Source organism: Prunus mume, linkage group LG5, assembly GCF_029339155.1.
Source record: "Prunus mume cultivar Tortuosa linkage group LG5, ASM2933915v1, whole genome shotgun sequence".
Taxonomy (NCBI): domain Eukaryota; kingdom Viridiplantae; phylum Streptophyta; class Magnoliopsida; order Rosales; family Rosaceae; genus Prunus; species Prunus mume.
The window spans coordinates 22,722,038-22,737,308 of NC_142702.1; the positions used below are offsets into that span (position 1 = coordinate 22,722,038).

The following is a 15,271-nucleotide window of genomic DNA, read 5'->3' on the forward strand; positions in this document are numbered from 1 at the left end:
TGATAAAATATTTTGATCAAATGGGCCTGTCAGATGTGTACAGTACTGTGTTTTGTTTTGTATATGATCCTGTTTTCACCTAAATGAAGTGAATAACAAGGCAGATGGAGGGAGTTTTCAGTGTGTGAGCCCATTGTTTTAAGGCCAAGTGTATGGCTGCCTAAGTAATTTGTGACGTGTAAGAGTCTGATTGATGAAAATTCAAGCTTCCAGTAGGTGGATCAAAATGGAAGCATTCTGCTACTAAAAGCTACTAGAGAGAGAGAGAGAGAGAGAGAGAGAGAGAGAGAGAGACCACAATCCTTGAAAATTCCGTTCTTTTTGACTTTTGCAGTTAGGCCATTCAAACTAAGCCCAGTTTTGATATGCCACACACACATACAGAGCTCTTTTAGTGCCACGCGTTTATTTTGCGTTCTTCATTTTTTGTGCTCTGCCCATAGACTTGACACATTTTCATTTTCGTTCTGCATTTTATCCGTGGGCTTAAATGGGAGTATGCTTTCAGCATAAACACTTTCAAACAGCTAATGAAGAACAAATGGTAAAAGTCAATGTTGAAGACTGACCATTTAGCATGTCCCTTTAGATATCTCTATTAGGGTTGATGTCAAATGGAGCTTTCAATTTGAATGCCATGAGAATAACCTCACAAATAAATCTAGGGGAGATTAAAAAGCTGGATGCGACAACAATTCCTTCTATCAGCCCATGGCTTAAATACATAAACCAGATGCTTCAGATGGAAGAAAGTGTGCACCCTACTATTTACTGCTGAGAGAGGAAATCCAAATCTCATTATGTTTTTAAAAATTCCCTACATCAACCCTAATATACAATAACTTTGACACAATTTCAAAGAATCCAGGATGCTACAAGTACAAAGGGGTAAACTTGGCTCTTCCAGAATTATATACACATGAAAATTTAAGTATAAGAAAAAAAAAAAAAAATTGTACAGGAAACTTGAAACTCTTCCCTGTGCTTTAGCTTCACACAAGATCCAGGAGAGCAGAAGAACGAGATTGAAAACACACCAAACGGTCTTCATCGAAAAGGCTCGATCATGCCAGCCTTCCAAACAATGTTGCTCGATAAGAGTTATAGTAAACATACCAAAACGCTTCCTATCAGATTTCTTTTCTGTTGTATGGTCCTGTCTACCTTCAAGCAGAGGCAGTGTATTGTTTACACTCCGTTGTCACTAATCAAAATAGGTACAAAGTTTGGAAGCGTTGAGCCTCAGAAGTCGCTTTGATTACCAGTGATAGGTATCCAAAATGTCTGCAGAGTTGACTATAGTATATGTTAGTGTCAAGCAACAATCAAGCAATGTGGGAGTATCTCTCATTCTCACCAACCTTGAACAGTTGGGCAGTTTAGCAATATTCAGTGCTTTCCGCAGTCAAACTATGCACGAATGATTTTCCAAGACTTCATATGTAACTTATAATCAATTTCATCATGTCTGATGTTGGTGGTCTTTCAGTTGAACAAGCTTTACAGTTCCATCTCCACCACAGGAGAGAAAACCATGTGAGACAACTTTTATATCCGTGACAGCAGCCTGTGACATGGAATGTGGTGTCACCTTAGTACAGGTGGCCAAATGACATTTTGTCTATGACATAACGGAAATCATTTACCATGTCTAACTACAGATATAAGACTTTTAAGTCATAACATTATTGCATGAACAAAGGGCCTACCTGGACTACTCCACCAAAGCCTCGAGTGCTTGGTTGCAAAAATGTGTGCCTTTCATGCAAATTCGGCCAGTGATATACCAACTTAGCTCTCTTGGCGTCCCAAAGCTTAACATCTCCATCTTTGCTTCCCGTTAAGAACAAACTGGTATTTGGGATTATAGATATCTTGGTGACACTCCCTTCATTCCGATTCATTCATCAAAAAGTTAAATGATAATTGGACAAGGAAATGATAATACAGAGTTAATCTTGCATGAAAATTTGTCAGGTTATACCTGAGTGAGCCTTTGGTATATACCAAAGCATTCCATTTTGATTTTGTTCCCCAAGCTTGGTACCATTCCCAGGATGCATATCAATATTCGATGATGTCTTCATGACTTGTTCACCTTTATCAGAATGCCTATGCCTTTTACTTCTTCCAGTAGCAATGTACCGGAAATCATGAAGTCCAACATCACCACCTTTTCCACCAGTCACAATAAGGGGGGAGATAGAGCCACTTCCTATGTCATTATCAAACACAGAAAGAGAGCGTGCACCACCTTCACACAAAAAGGACAAGGCATATACAAGATGAAGAAAAATTATTAACTGAACAGAAAAAGTTAATAACTATGGCTGAAAAAGCAATCAACCAGAGCACGGGTAAGATTCTTAGAATGTGGGAAATAGCAATTGCAAGGCGAGTGTGTGTGTGTGTGCGTGTGTTTGAGAGAGAGAGAGAGAGAGAGAGAGAGAGAGAGAGAGAGAGACCTTCATGACAAAGGATAGAAGCCCGTGAGGTGGTAGGTGGAGCCAATGTATCCCATATAACCACATTAACATTATTGGAGCTAAATCCAGCAACAGCAATGATTGATCCACTTGAAGTAACATAAGCAACATCGCTGCAAATGAAATTACAGTTGGAAACAATAAGAAATTTCCCGATTGAAATTGGGCGTAAACAACCACAGTTCCACAACATAATCACACACATCCAGTCAAACAATTCTAGACAGCCAAATGATGCACATTAATTAAGCAAACATGATGCACAAGGTTACCCAACTAATCAAAGTCAACAGACAATGGTCCTTTGTTATGGACCACAATCCACCTAAGCAGCTAAAGTTTACATTGACAGCTAACTGTTGAAGTTAAACAGGACGTTAGGAACTATAGGACTAGGGTATTCCAAAAATTTCAGGTTTCTGAGTAATTTCATTTTATCATAAGAGGGAAGTAGCCATCCCATAAAGGAAAAAGCTTGGAGCAAAAATTACAGCCACTGCATCTTGGAGGATTTATCTATAGCCACATATTCCCAAACATATTTAAGAACTTAATAATTAAAATTGTGTTGAAAATTTTAAAAATCATATAACACATACGATGCATGGCTGTTAAAGCATAGAGATGACTCTGTGGGACCAATGTTACTCCTTCCTCCCACCTCCAGCTGCCATGTGCATACAGTTCCATCCAAGGCAGCAGTAGCAAATCTATGTCCACAGTGGTCAAACTGCAAAGCTGATATAGATGCAAGAGCATAAGGTGGAGGGACATTTGCAGCAGGCAGCACTCCATAAGTTGCAGTAGTTTTGTCCTTACCAAACTGCACTAAAAAAAAATTTATTTTTAGTTATATGTCCTCAAAGGTAACAATAAGAAGACAGCAAAACATTCACAAAAGTGCACTTTACAGTACTTATTATGATTGTATTTGAAGACAGTTTCTTCATACTGCATTGTAATATTTAGGAATGAATAATTAACAAAGAAGCACAGGATAGATTGGAGCTCAGTGCAAAATAACATATAAGTCTTCCATGAAATTATAGGTTGCCATAAAACCATGCTTAGTTCTTGTATCCCAAAGAAGGTGCTCAATCTGTTGAGAGATGAATCACAAGTACAAGGGGTGTAAAATGTTTTCTGAGGAGATTATGGATGCCTTCAAAAACAAAATTAATACACAAATGCACCCTAGCAACAAATTATTAGAGACTAGTTAACTGTGACCAGACCAAAAACTTTTGACTCAGCCAAAAGCCTAATCAAGCAAAATACCATATGACAATACAATTCAAAATATCATAGAGACTCTATCGTGCTCTATTAAGATCTATAAAAAATTTATACAAAACAAGTTAAGGAAACCCAATACAGATATCAGATAAAAGATTGCAAATAGTATCTACAAGTTCTTGAAATTTAAACAAATAGTATCTAAAAGATTGTCAAAGTTTCATACCTCCCATAAGTAAATGTGTGTATTGCTAGAACCAACTAAGAAGAAAGGTCTAGACGGGTGACTGGAAAAAGCCCTCGTATTTGCATTCTCCACAGTAGCTGGTGGATCAACAAGCTCCTCAAAGTCCTCCTGAGTTTCCCAACCTAAACCAGACGCACCAATACCAGCATAACCTGGAATCCCAAATGCTCCACCACCCGTCAAATCTCTTCCCGGCCTTGTCAAAGAGCCCACACCAACAGTTGCTCCACCCAGTCCAAGGTGTGCACCTTTCTTGCTTCCAAGACCAACACCCGGAGAAACACATGTAGGAGCGGGGGTTGATTCAGAACCAGCCCATCCATTCAGTGGCCAATCGGCTTCTGACCATATATCGTCTGAATGATCTCCGAAAGACATATCATCTTTCCAATTAAAAAATAATATTCCCTGAATCAGAAAGATGTTGACATTAAATACTGTCTCAGCATGTGCTACCATACTGGATGCAGACTACACAAACAATGACAATACCATTGAAAAATCAGTTGAAACCATACACATGATGTGCATTTCTGGAAGAGTTGATTTTACAATAGAGAAATTAGCAAACTGATCGTAAGAGCTAGCATAAAATAAAAAGTTTATGTTCAATTTTAGTGATTTTCACACAGCTAATGCATGCTTGAATTTCTTTTTCCTAAGCTGAACTTTCAACTTCAGTTTAAGATCAAAACTAAACAATTTATTATACGTAGGACACATTTTTCGGTAGTAAGAAGTATGTATGCAATGATTTAACAACACTCTGAACCTAACAGTTGGTTATATTGCATGTATCCAAGTAAATTTTTTTTCCCCTTGTCTTTAACGCTTTCTAGTGACCTAAATATAGGAGGGTACATATCTCGTGCACAGCACAAGCTAATACAATCAAGCACTTTGAGTATACGACAAAAAATATGGTAAGTCATCTGAAAATAATTGAAGGATTCTCACCAGATGGAGCTCAAGTTCAGGGCCTTACCTTTCGGTTGCTTGCAAGTGCAGCTTGTCCCTGATCAATGGAGTTGAGACACAATGCCTGATCCAGATAAAAAATAATTACTGTCAAATATTATCAAAAGCTCCAAAAATGTTCTCTTTTGAGATTTAGAACCCTAATTCAATACCAAAGCTTTCCAATGCAATGATCAATTGATATTTTGTGATTGCCAGAAGTTACAGAGGAAAGAAATGAATAAAAGCTTACCTCCAAAAGCTCCCCGTTTCTCTTATATATCTCTTTTGGGTTTAGAAAATGTGTAACCTCCTTTGTAAGGGTTGTGTCTTTCTGCCAGGTACCAAGGAAAGAATGGCCACCCCGAAATATACTTTTAGCAGGTGATCCCGCTTCTGTACTGGCAGAACTACTGTTAAGTGAAACTTCATGATTGGGAATTTCCTCAGTTTCACCTACAGTTGTAATGCCTCTACATATGTTACTCCATCCTTTAGAGGGTTTACGATCAAGAGAGTGAGGCCAGTTTATTTTTTCCTCAGCAAAACTTTCAGATATCATTTTAGGATCAGCACAGGTAACCCATAACATGTCAGATTCATGTCTTTCATCTATTGTGTCCAATTTGACAATATCTTGATTTAGATGCTGATTGAGGGCTCTGGTTTGAGACTGGTTAGATTCTTCTAACCAAACAAGAGTCCTTACATGCAACCCATAATCCATTTTATGCTGCAGAAGTGATGCTAGCTGTTTTACATAATAAGAAGAAACATGTGCAAGTGTGGGCTTCAATAACTTAAGCAAGCTCAAGGACACCAGTTCTATCAGTTCATTTTTACTATTGCTATCAGACTGTAAACTTGCAGAGCTAGGTAAGCGTGAAAAATGTTTTCTATCGGGTATACCAGAAAAACAACCATCATCAAGTTTATAGGACAACAAATTCAACTTATGTTTCATGAGTCTGGATATGTGTTGCCATAAACAAGCCCCTATGATTTGCCATCTTTCATCTTCTGGAATTGAATGTGTTATATTTCTATCTTGAGAAACCTGAAGACCTACACTATCAGTAGAAACATTTTGAGCCACAACCTCTCGAATCTGGGGAAGGAGTTTCTTGAGAGTCATCATATCAACTTCATAAGGTGTATGCCCATTAGTAAATGTGATCACAAGGGGTTGCACCAATAGTAAGAGAACTTTTGAGTTTTTACGATGCCAAGCACATGCAAGCTGTACATAATACTCAATCAAATCAATGACTTCAAGGGGTTTCATGGTGAGATCTTCAGTTGAGGAGAAAAAGGCAAATCTCAAAGCAGCCCTTAAACTCTGCAATGACAGTGTAAGACCTTGAAAGTAATACCCCAACGAATCTGACCTCATAGATCTACTATCGCCAGACACATTGTTTTCAATATAATGTGACTTCAGTATAGAGCAAGTTATACCACAGGCAGCAATAACGCGTGAAAACAAAAGGGAAGTTTCTCTGGTGGCCTTCAAAAGTGGCTTATGCATAAGAGCATATGATAAGAATCTGTCAACTGTTTGGGTTTTATCTATCTCTTGATGTTGAGAAGTGTATCCATGTAATATATCAAATCCAACGAACCATAGCCCATGATCTTGCAGCAATATTAAAATCTGTAGAAAGGAAGGGGAAAAATATGATCAGAGAGTCTAAAAATGTATCATTTCATGCCAGACAAACTACTCAGGTGTGATCAAGGCAGAGTCTAAAAATGTACCAGGCTAATAAGATGGAAGGGAACCACTGAAAACTTCTGCTCAAACAGATGAACTGCCATGTATAACTTCTGTTGGAAAGATTCACGAACTTTTAAATATTCATGATTTTCGTATTCCTTTACACATGTACTAGCTTCAGAAGATCCAAAAGCAATATCTACCCAGCTTGGATGCTCTCTTACCAACTTTGATAAGTATTGAAGTGTCAAATCTAATTTGCCTTGAAACTCCAGATCGAAAGCCACATAACTTGATAACCAATTGAAAGAATTTATTGAAGAAGGATTTAGAATTGCATGTAGATTTTCAGAATGCCCAAGATCTGACATACCCCTTTCATCTGTATCCCCACGAATGGTTGGTAGAGATGAAAGGTACTCCAAAGCTTCAAGCTATCAGCAACAAGAAACAATAAATCCAGGGGAAACAATAAATCCAGGGCTTTCATTCACATATACAAAACATGAGAATTGTCCTATCAGTCACCTATACATGAAAATCCAAAGACACCTCACAAGCTTTAAGAAAACACAGTGCAGTATGAACCCTAGGAGAGTAGAGGTAGTCTAAAGATAAAAGCTAACAAAAGCTGCAAAATGCACAACCAATTGGCATGCCTTTAGGAGGCTCTATAAGGATTCCCAGCACCACACCCCTTCAGTATATGTAAACTGGTATGGAAAGCCATCCTCGCCAAAGAGCATTATGTGAAGTTGGTGGGAGGCTTCTACGGATTTGGACAATTTCATCATAAAGATCCTCAAGTACCATATGGGACACATTGTATGGCACCTATTGCACTCACTATAGATCACAAGATCCAAATATTCCAGTACAAAAACAAGAAACCATTTTGAATAGTACAGTTTATAGCATCTCAATGTATAAACTGGGCATTGAATCTATTTATGGAGTTCATGAATAGGTCAAAGTCAGGCATTAATTTGATAGGGAAAGGTCATGCATTATAAATTATGGAGTTCACGAATAGGTTAATATGAGACAATAATATAGGCCAACATTTCAGAATGTCATTGAACCTTTTATAAATGGCAAACTCACCTAAAACACTACATTCACATCCACCAAATATCATCCCACATGATAACAGCATGAATCAAAATGTAAACTTACAGGAAGCCCACATCTGTTTAACGCGGTAGCTGTCGTCAATATTGCCCACCTGCTAAGGATTGCAATATTTCGCTCCCCAACAGCATTCCTCATGCAATTATTGGTTGCTAGCATTAGACAATACAGACCAACGTTTGGGTCTGAGAAAGCAACACCATTGGACGAGAGTGCATGCTTCTCAGTTGCCGAATTTATTTGGAAACCAAGCATGCGTATTAAAGATTGAGAGTAATTCCCCAGCTCCCACTGCAAATCAAGGAGAGTCATTTGTAAGGTATGACATCTGAAAAACCATGGATACGACATATACCGTGGTAGTGTCTTCTTAATAAAAATTCTTATGTTAAACTATTTAAAATCAAGGCACCTCCAAAAGGCTTGCTAACCAATAATCGTCCTTCTCAATTGCAAATGGTAGCATAAACTTTGTAATTAAGTGTCTCTCTAGTGGTCCACCACGCCCCTCAACAAGCCGACAAATCACTAACGCAAGCTGTTCATCGCCAAGGTTCTTTGCACAAATATTGACAGCAGAAGAAGTATCACCTCCAAGCAGAAAGAAAGCAATAGCTAATTCCAGTTGGTGTCTCCCCATTAAGACATATGCATTCTTCAAAGCAGCTGCCTTATTTTTCTCCTCCTGTAAGAATAAAATGTGGATGCATGTTAAGACAACCTACCATCAAATGATTAGCTTGACAAAGAGAGAGATATATATCAGACTCGCACCAAGAAATGAAGACAAGAAAAGTCACACCAAGGACAAGGACCTCAAGAAGAAATATTTCTAAAGTTTTCTTCTCCATATTCTTGTAAATAAATGTATACATACATAACCAGACTATAACTTTACCTGAAAATTACGTGAAAGAAATCCAACAAGGGGCTTATCCTTCTCATCCTTGCTAATTTTGAAAAGGCTAGACAAAACTTGAATTCTATTCAGTGCTATGTATAGTAATGCACAATCTTTAGGATCTTTCCTTTTTAGATACTGAAATCTTGCCAGTTTCTCCATCTACATTGAGGAAAAAAAAAACCCTCGAGTCAGTCAAAGCTGCATAACATCATGAAGAGAATTTTAATCTTTATATTTCTAGCACAAATAATGAGGCCGCATAAAGTCTTCAGAGATCTTAAACATAATGATAAGTAGATAACCAAAAATACTGCACAAAAATAAAGATTAAACAAAATAACTGCCTTTTGAAACTCATCATTGCTTATGGGAAATCAATTTCTTTTCTCTTGGTACACTGGTCAACACCATGCATATGTATCCTACGAAAATGAATGGACACCAAACAGGTTTAGCTACTATGCATTTTTTTTTTCTTTTTTTTTTTTTTTTTTTGGGGGTCAGATAACAGCTTCGGAAATTGGAAAGAAAGAACCAACTCTTCTGGTGACATAAAAAGAGTGCTATTTTCCTAGTTTAGTGCATTAAGAAATATTAAGAATAATAGATTAAAGTATTACCCTTGAACGCAATTGTGCTGTATTTGTAAACCAAAATCCAATACCCAGATTCCGCATTTCTGGCCAAGATGGATCATTAGGTAGGAAAGACCCAAATAAGTTTTCCTGGCAATCAGAGTGGTAGGCCCATCCAATCAACTTGGAGTCAACAACCAACTCCTCCACAGATGCCAATCTACCATGCTGTCTGAAAGAATGTAGTTGCTGAAACCTCAATGCAACCCAAAACCTACAAAGAATGAATACATAAGAATAAAATAACAGAAATGGAGAAAAAAAGAAGTTAAAACAAAGTTAGAATCATTCTCAAGAATAATGATATCAAAAGTACAGTAAATTAAACAATTTAAAGAAAATTATGGGCAAATAGTATAGTTATATGCAACACTATTAGATGAAAATAGTTTGCCATAGCTCAAATGTTTATAGGTGGATAATTTTACCTAATTTAAACAAAGAGATCTTTCAAATTTTACCAAAACCTGTAAGGGACTACAATATCCCCAAATGTCAGATTTGTGGCATGTAACCACCCCAAGAATATAAAGGTTTGAATTACAGTTTTTAAGGGCAAACAGTGATGCAAGACTATTTCTATAATGAAAATAAAAATAAACATGAGATTCATGTAAACCACAAGCTAATCAAGGTTAACAAATCCTTGGAATTCTTTACAAACTGCATCTTACATTTGGATATCTTCCTTAGTGTGCATCCTACACAGGACAGGAGCAGAATAAAACAACGGGATATACCTTTTATCTTAGTTCCATTCCACCCTTTCTAGCAAAACAGGACTGGGAATGCATAGTCTTCAGTAGTCAACACGTTATCTAATCAAAAGTTTAATTCACTAAACATTTCATTCTAAGGAAAAATACCAGAACATAAAACAACATGAACCTAGTACGTAAAATCTTTCAGCAGATCTTCTTTAAGAATCACAAAATCTCACAAATACTTCGGAAAGTATCCGTAATTCCAGTAACATGCATTCACTGCTTTTTGAGAAGCATAGGGCATTTGGTGGGGAAGGAAGGCAGAAGCTTTAACAAATTGTTTGTATTGGCTGAGTTTTGTAGGGTGTGTATGGAACAAAATATAAGGGTCTCTAAAAAGTATAGAGGGGAGGGTGCAGAGGTATTGTGGGATAGTTATCCGTTTTGGTTTCTTTAGGGTTTTGGGACATACCATTTTGTCTAGGTATGCAAATTGGAAGGCTGTTGTTACTTAAAATCCAGTTTTGCTTGTTTTGATGTAATGTAATTATACTGTATTTTAGCTAGAAATCAGAGTTTGTTCCCTGTTTTGTTTTCAGTGGACAGCTTGTCCACTGTGAATATATTTGAAAAAATGATTCACATAGAAAATACAGAAAGGATGTAGTCAACAAAAGTCAGAGTTACCTCCGTCCAGGTTCATCAAGACTTTCATATGCAGAACCAGAGTGTGAATTAGTCATTTCAATAAGAAGATCTATAATAGAAAGAATTTGAATCTTCTCCATGTCACTTATAGCCGCTGACTTGTATAAATTCTCAAGAGGCTCAACAAAGTCACTAAGTTCAGTTTTTGTTGAGGATGAATTCAACTGATTACTGGAAGCATAGGAGTCCAAACTGTATGTAAATTGGTCCAAGTTTCTTTGAAACTGAGAAGATGAAGTAACTAGAGAAGCATCACCGCTCCATTGAAATCCTCTGTCATTTGAATATACTGAGATACGCGCATCAAAAAAACTTGACAAAGGAATTTGTGGAACACAAATGCTATATTTTGCAGGGCTATACTTCCTCTCAGGAGAAGAATTAGAGGAAAGAAACTCATTAAGATGCCTCAGAGCAGTGTAAGCACGCTTCCAATTTCCTAGACACATTACAGATTCCATGTGTATTAACATAATTAAATATTAGAAACACGCTTACTTGAAAAGCAAAAAAAAGTGATCTAAGAAGTCCAAAAAGGCAACATTAGGAAACTGCTAACAGAGAAAAAACAGACACGCAGAGAGATAGGGAGGGAGGAGAGAGAGGGGGCAGTGGATGGAAGATTTTAACCAGTATTACATAACTCAGTTGAACATCTGAATTTAAAAATGATATTCTAGTTCTTGGTTTGTAACACGATATGCTACTTCACCAAAATAAGTAAACTACTGAAATAATACCTGAATAGATATTCATAAAGAGGGCCTCTGGGTGATAAACTGGCAGAGATCCATTTAACTTCTCGATCACTTCATCCATGTTCCATAAACCTAGCTTGGTAGCCGAACCACACTTCAGTTGAGCCCTTGCTAAAAACAAGCTGCTGGACAGATAATCCTTTTTCAAATCAATCTCCAATGGTATACCGGACTTGCTATCTCTTCTACTGTCACCAAGTAATATTTTCTTGAATTGATCAAGTCCACAATCAATGAACACCGTAGAATCAATATCTTCTTCCATTCTTCCCAAATAATCCGGGCAATTTGGATCGGCATTAGCAAGATGTTTCTTATTTATAGGGAACAGCCACTGACTATTTACACAAAAGTAACTATTGTGAACAAATATAGCCGTTGCTCTGGGGCCCCAAAAGAAGTCATAAATGGGAGGGAAAGTACGAGTAGACGCAATGCAAACCCAGATGTCCTTTTTCAATAATTTTCCAGAGTTTAATAAAGTCTGACCACCACAACGCTGCTGAGAATATACTTGCAACTGATTCTGTGTGCAGGCTCCAAGCAGTAACTGACCATTTCCACAGTATAGCCAATTTAAAGCAACAAGATCTTGACCAAAGGATAATGTATCCTCTAACATAAAAGTCCCTGCATCTGCAAGGAGTACAGGGTCCCATATACGAAGAGTGCTAACAGTATTTGAAGGAAGCTCCTTGCAGATGGTTGCTATCTTACGACCACAATCCGATAAGCATATAGAGCTAATGGGTCCTTGATGTGCCACTAACATACCCACAAGTTCCCATGAAATTTGAGGTGTTGATGGCTTATCCATGTTACTCCTCCACAATTTCAAGCTACCATCAGAGCAGCCTGTAGCCAGTATATATGGAGGGCAGCATCGATCAATAGTAGAAGCCAAACTTTTTTCTACACAGATCAATCTACCCGGACAGACCACAGCAAAACTTGAAACATCATCATGCGTGTGAGGATCTGGTATCTTTGACGAGCAAGGTTTTACATTAAGACAATATCTTTCATTAGCAAAAGTAGTTTCAAATCGCCACATACTGCCTTCAGGAGCACTTCCAGCATCAAATTGACACTCACAGTAGCTTCTTGATAAATCAAAAGAATGCAAGATGATTTCCCAAGAAAGAGCCTGAAACCCATTCATCCATACACCCAAAAGCATAAATTTATTAGATTTTAGGGTTTTATGACAAGTCGAAGGCAAAGGAATTGAAAAGATACTAGTGGGACCATTCTCATACGGACCATGACCTGTAAAAGGTATTGTGCATAAGTAGTGACATTCTATACTTTCTTCCTCATTATGATGGAATTTTACAACAAAGCAATCAACGCCTCCAGCATGTCCCATAAGAAGAACAACTGCTTCATTTACTATTGACGGTGCCCACCTCAAGCTTGTATATTTGGAACATGATCCTTGTGTTACAAGTTTCCCACAAAGCTCCCATGTTGGAATTAGTGTTGGACGGCCCAAAATGCAGTTGGAAATGGTAGAAAAAAACCAAAATAGAAGTAGTCCACAAGAATCTAGAGAGACAGCCAATTCAACTTCGCAGCTATAAGGATGCACAGCTACTTGTAAGATTCTTCCAGCATGACCATCCAAATTCAAGAGTCCACCAGCTGAACATGCTAAGATGTTCTCAGTACCAGATTTATTAAGGGATATATCCTCGGCATTATTTGAAGTTTGAGTATATAATTGTGACCAAACCAAGGAATTACAAGGTAATAACTGAACAAAAGAACATAATGTTGGTGGACCAGACGAGCAGTTCCTCGAGATAACAACTTTATTAAGAGGTATTCCATCTTTATAATTAGAAAGTCCCCCATTTAGCCCTTGTAGTTTTTGTGTCTTCCATAAGGTGACCCGCGGAAATCTTATTGGGGAGACATCATCAAGACAGTGTATAGCCCAGAAATTGACCAACATTCCAGGGCCAGACCCAATTAACCACTCACAGTTACCAGGTTGATCTTGCTCATAACCTTTTCCAAAGAAAATTTGTTTAGCTCCCTCACTAGTTTTATGTACACCCCCAATTTCTGTGGCCCACATCAGATATATATCAGTGCCTAGAATCCCATTCAGTGCCTGATTTATCTCAATTACAGCGGCTACAGAAAATGAACACCTCATTGTTTTGTGGTCATTAACGTCCTTACCAACTTTTCTTCCCCTTCCATCATCAACCTCGCACCATAACCTTGCAGTTCCATCTGCGCTACATGTGAGTAACACTTGCCTCGGTGGATGTTTTGCATCTCTATTTAAACTTCCTGTTAATGGCCTCCACTGAATCATTGAGATAGGATGAGGATGATGTAGCTCGGATTTCAAAAAACCAGATTTTCCAACACTTTGGCATACTAGCACACATTTGCTAGCCGTACTGGTCAACAATCCTTCAGTCTGATAAGCTGCAGTTGCAAAAGGTCCTTCAACAGACCAAGTTGCAGAGACCATACTTTGTGGCATGTCTGCTTTAAACTTCCAAGCAATTTCCCAAGACCTGCCATTTCTTTTCCACAAAACCACATCAATTCCACCGGCAATAATTCCATCCCCTGAGCCAGTCCATCTCATTGCCTCGACCTTTGTAGAATGTACGAGTACTGCATTCTGGCTCCAACAAAAAGAACCTGAATATGAGTAAACAGATTTGAAATTTAAGACACACAAGCCAAATTAAGAACAGAATCCAGATGCACTGCATATAAATTACTTAAGGAATGCAGAAAACCATAATAATGCCAACTAGTTGTTATCAAAAGTTCACTTTTTTTTTTTTTCCCTCATTTGTTTTCTCATAAACCAAACTGAAAATTATAACATTTATCCTCCTTACTATACATGCAAATTCCAGCTGCCAATTCAGAATCTCAACATTTCACCTCATTTTCTATCTCAATTTTCTTAACTACCAATCAGGAAACATGGAACTTTTACTGCAAACAGTTACACACCTGCTGTTACTAGACATTCACTCAAGTCCTGCTGTCAATTCAAAACCTTTAACATTTCACCCCATTTCTCAGTAACCAAACTAAAACAACCTCCAACCCTCACGCACCTTTGGACCTGGCCGAATCATGCGAGAACACCCAAACGCAATTCTCAGCCGCGGCAGCTAGCTCACCGATCGAGGGCGTGGACGGGGACCAAGAGACGGCTTCGACTGCCGACGAGGGGTCGCCGGAGAGCTCGAAGATTTGACGGAAAATGGGTCCTATTACAGTTTCGGCATCGGAGAGTGGGGAGGGGAAGTGGGAGATCACTAGGAGCGAGGAGGCTCCGTAGGCGACCCATGAGAGGTCTAGAAAGTCCGGCAGCCAGTCGAGGGTGCATCCGGGTGGATCGGATCGGGTCGGGGCGGGAGGAGTTGGGTCGGATGGAAGGAATTGGAGAGGAAGGTGGTGAGTGGGGTCCACAGCCGATGGTAGGTCTACGTCTGGCATTGGGTTTTTGGGTTTCAGAGGACAAAGTGAGTGAAGAACAGAAGAAGAAGGAAGAAGGAAGAACGCAGAGGTTGAAGGACCAGAGCAGAGCAGAGCACACGGTAAAATGTGCGCGTGCGTGTATTTGTTGCGCGAAGATAACGACGTCGTCTGCATCAAACGACACAAAGAAAATTTTATCCTCCAACCAAAAAAATAAAAGGGTTAATTACAGTTTAGTACCCTATAGTTACACTCTTAAGACATGTTAGTCCCTATCTTTTTAATTTTTACAATTACATACCCCGATCTTTTAAATTTGTTAT

At 38.4% G+C, this 15,271-nt stretch overlaps 1 protein-coding gene across 6 annotated transcripts; it reads right to left on the minus strand.

Moving 5' to 3' along the window:
• Window positions 1-669: 669 nt before the first annotated feature.
• On the minus strand, window positions 670-15,060 carry LOC103332187 (transducin family protein / WD-40 repeat family protein). Of its 6 annotated transcripts, none has more exons than XR_514143.2 (17): window positions 14,582-15,060; window positions 11,466-14,150; window positions 10,705-11,164; window positions 9,299-9,527; window positions 8,673-8,837; window positions 8,187-8,459; window positions 7,820-8,065; window positions 6,685-7,077; window positions 5,180-6,580; window positions 4,955-5,011; window positions 3,949-4,377; window positions 3,086-3,309; window positions 2,466-2,599; window positions 1,985-2,254; window positions 1,710-1,888; window positions 1,362-1,567; window positions 670-1,284 (listed from the first exon to the last, which is right to left on the minus strand). XR_514143.2 is itself a non-coding variant. In XM_008234899.2 (16 exons), the coding sequence occupies exons 1-16, from the start codon at window positions 14,964-14,966 to the stop codon at window positions 1,463-1,465; spliced, it is 7,635 nt and encodes a 2,544-aa protein (XP_008233121.2). In that variant the 5' UTR covers window positions 14,967-15,060; the 3' UTR covers window positions 670-1,462. The 6 variants fall into 6 exon arrangements, 4 of the variants coding, with proteins under 4 accessions (XP_008233121.2, XP_088907892.1, XP_088907894.1 ...); XR_514142.2 differs by having other exon boundaries at window positions 670-1,296; XM_008234899.2 differs by having other exon boundaries at window positions 670-1,567.
• Between the last annotated feature and the right edge of the window lie 211 nt (window positions 15,061-15,271).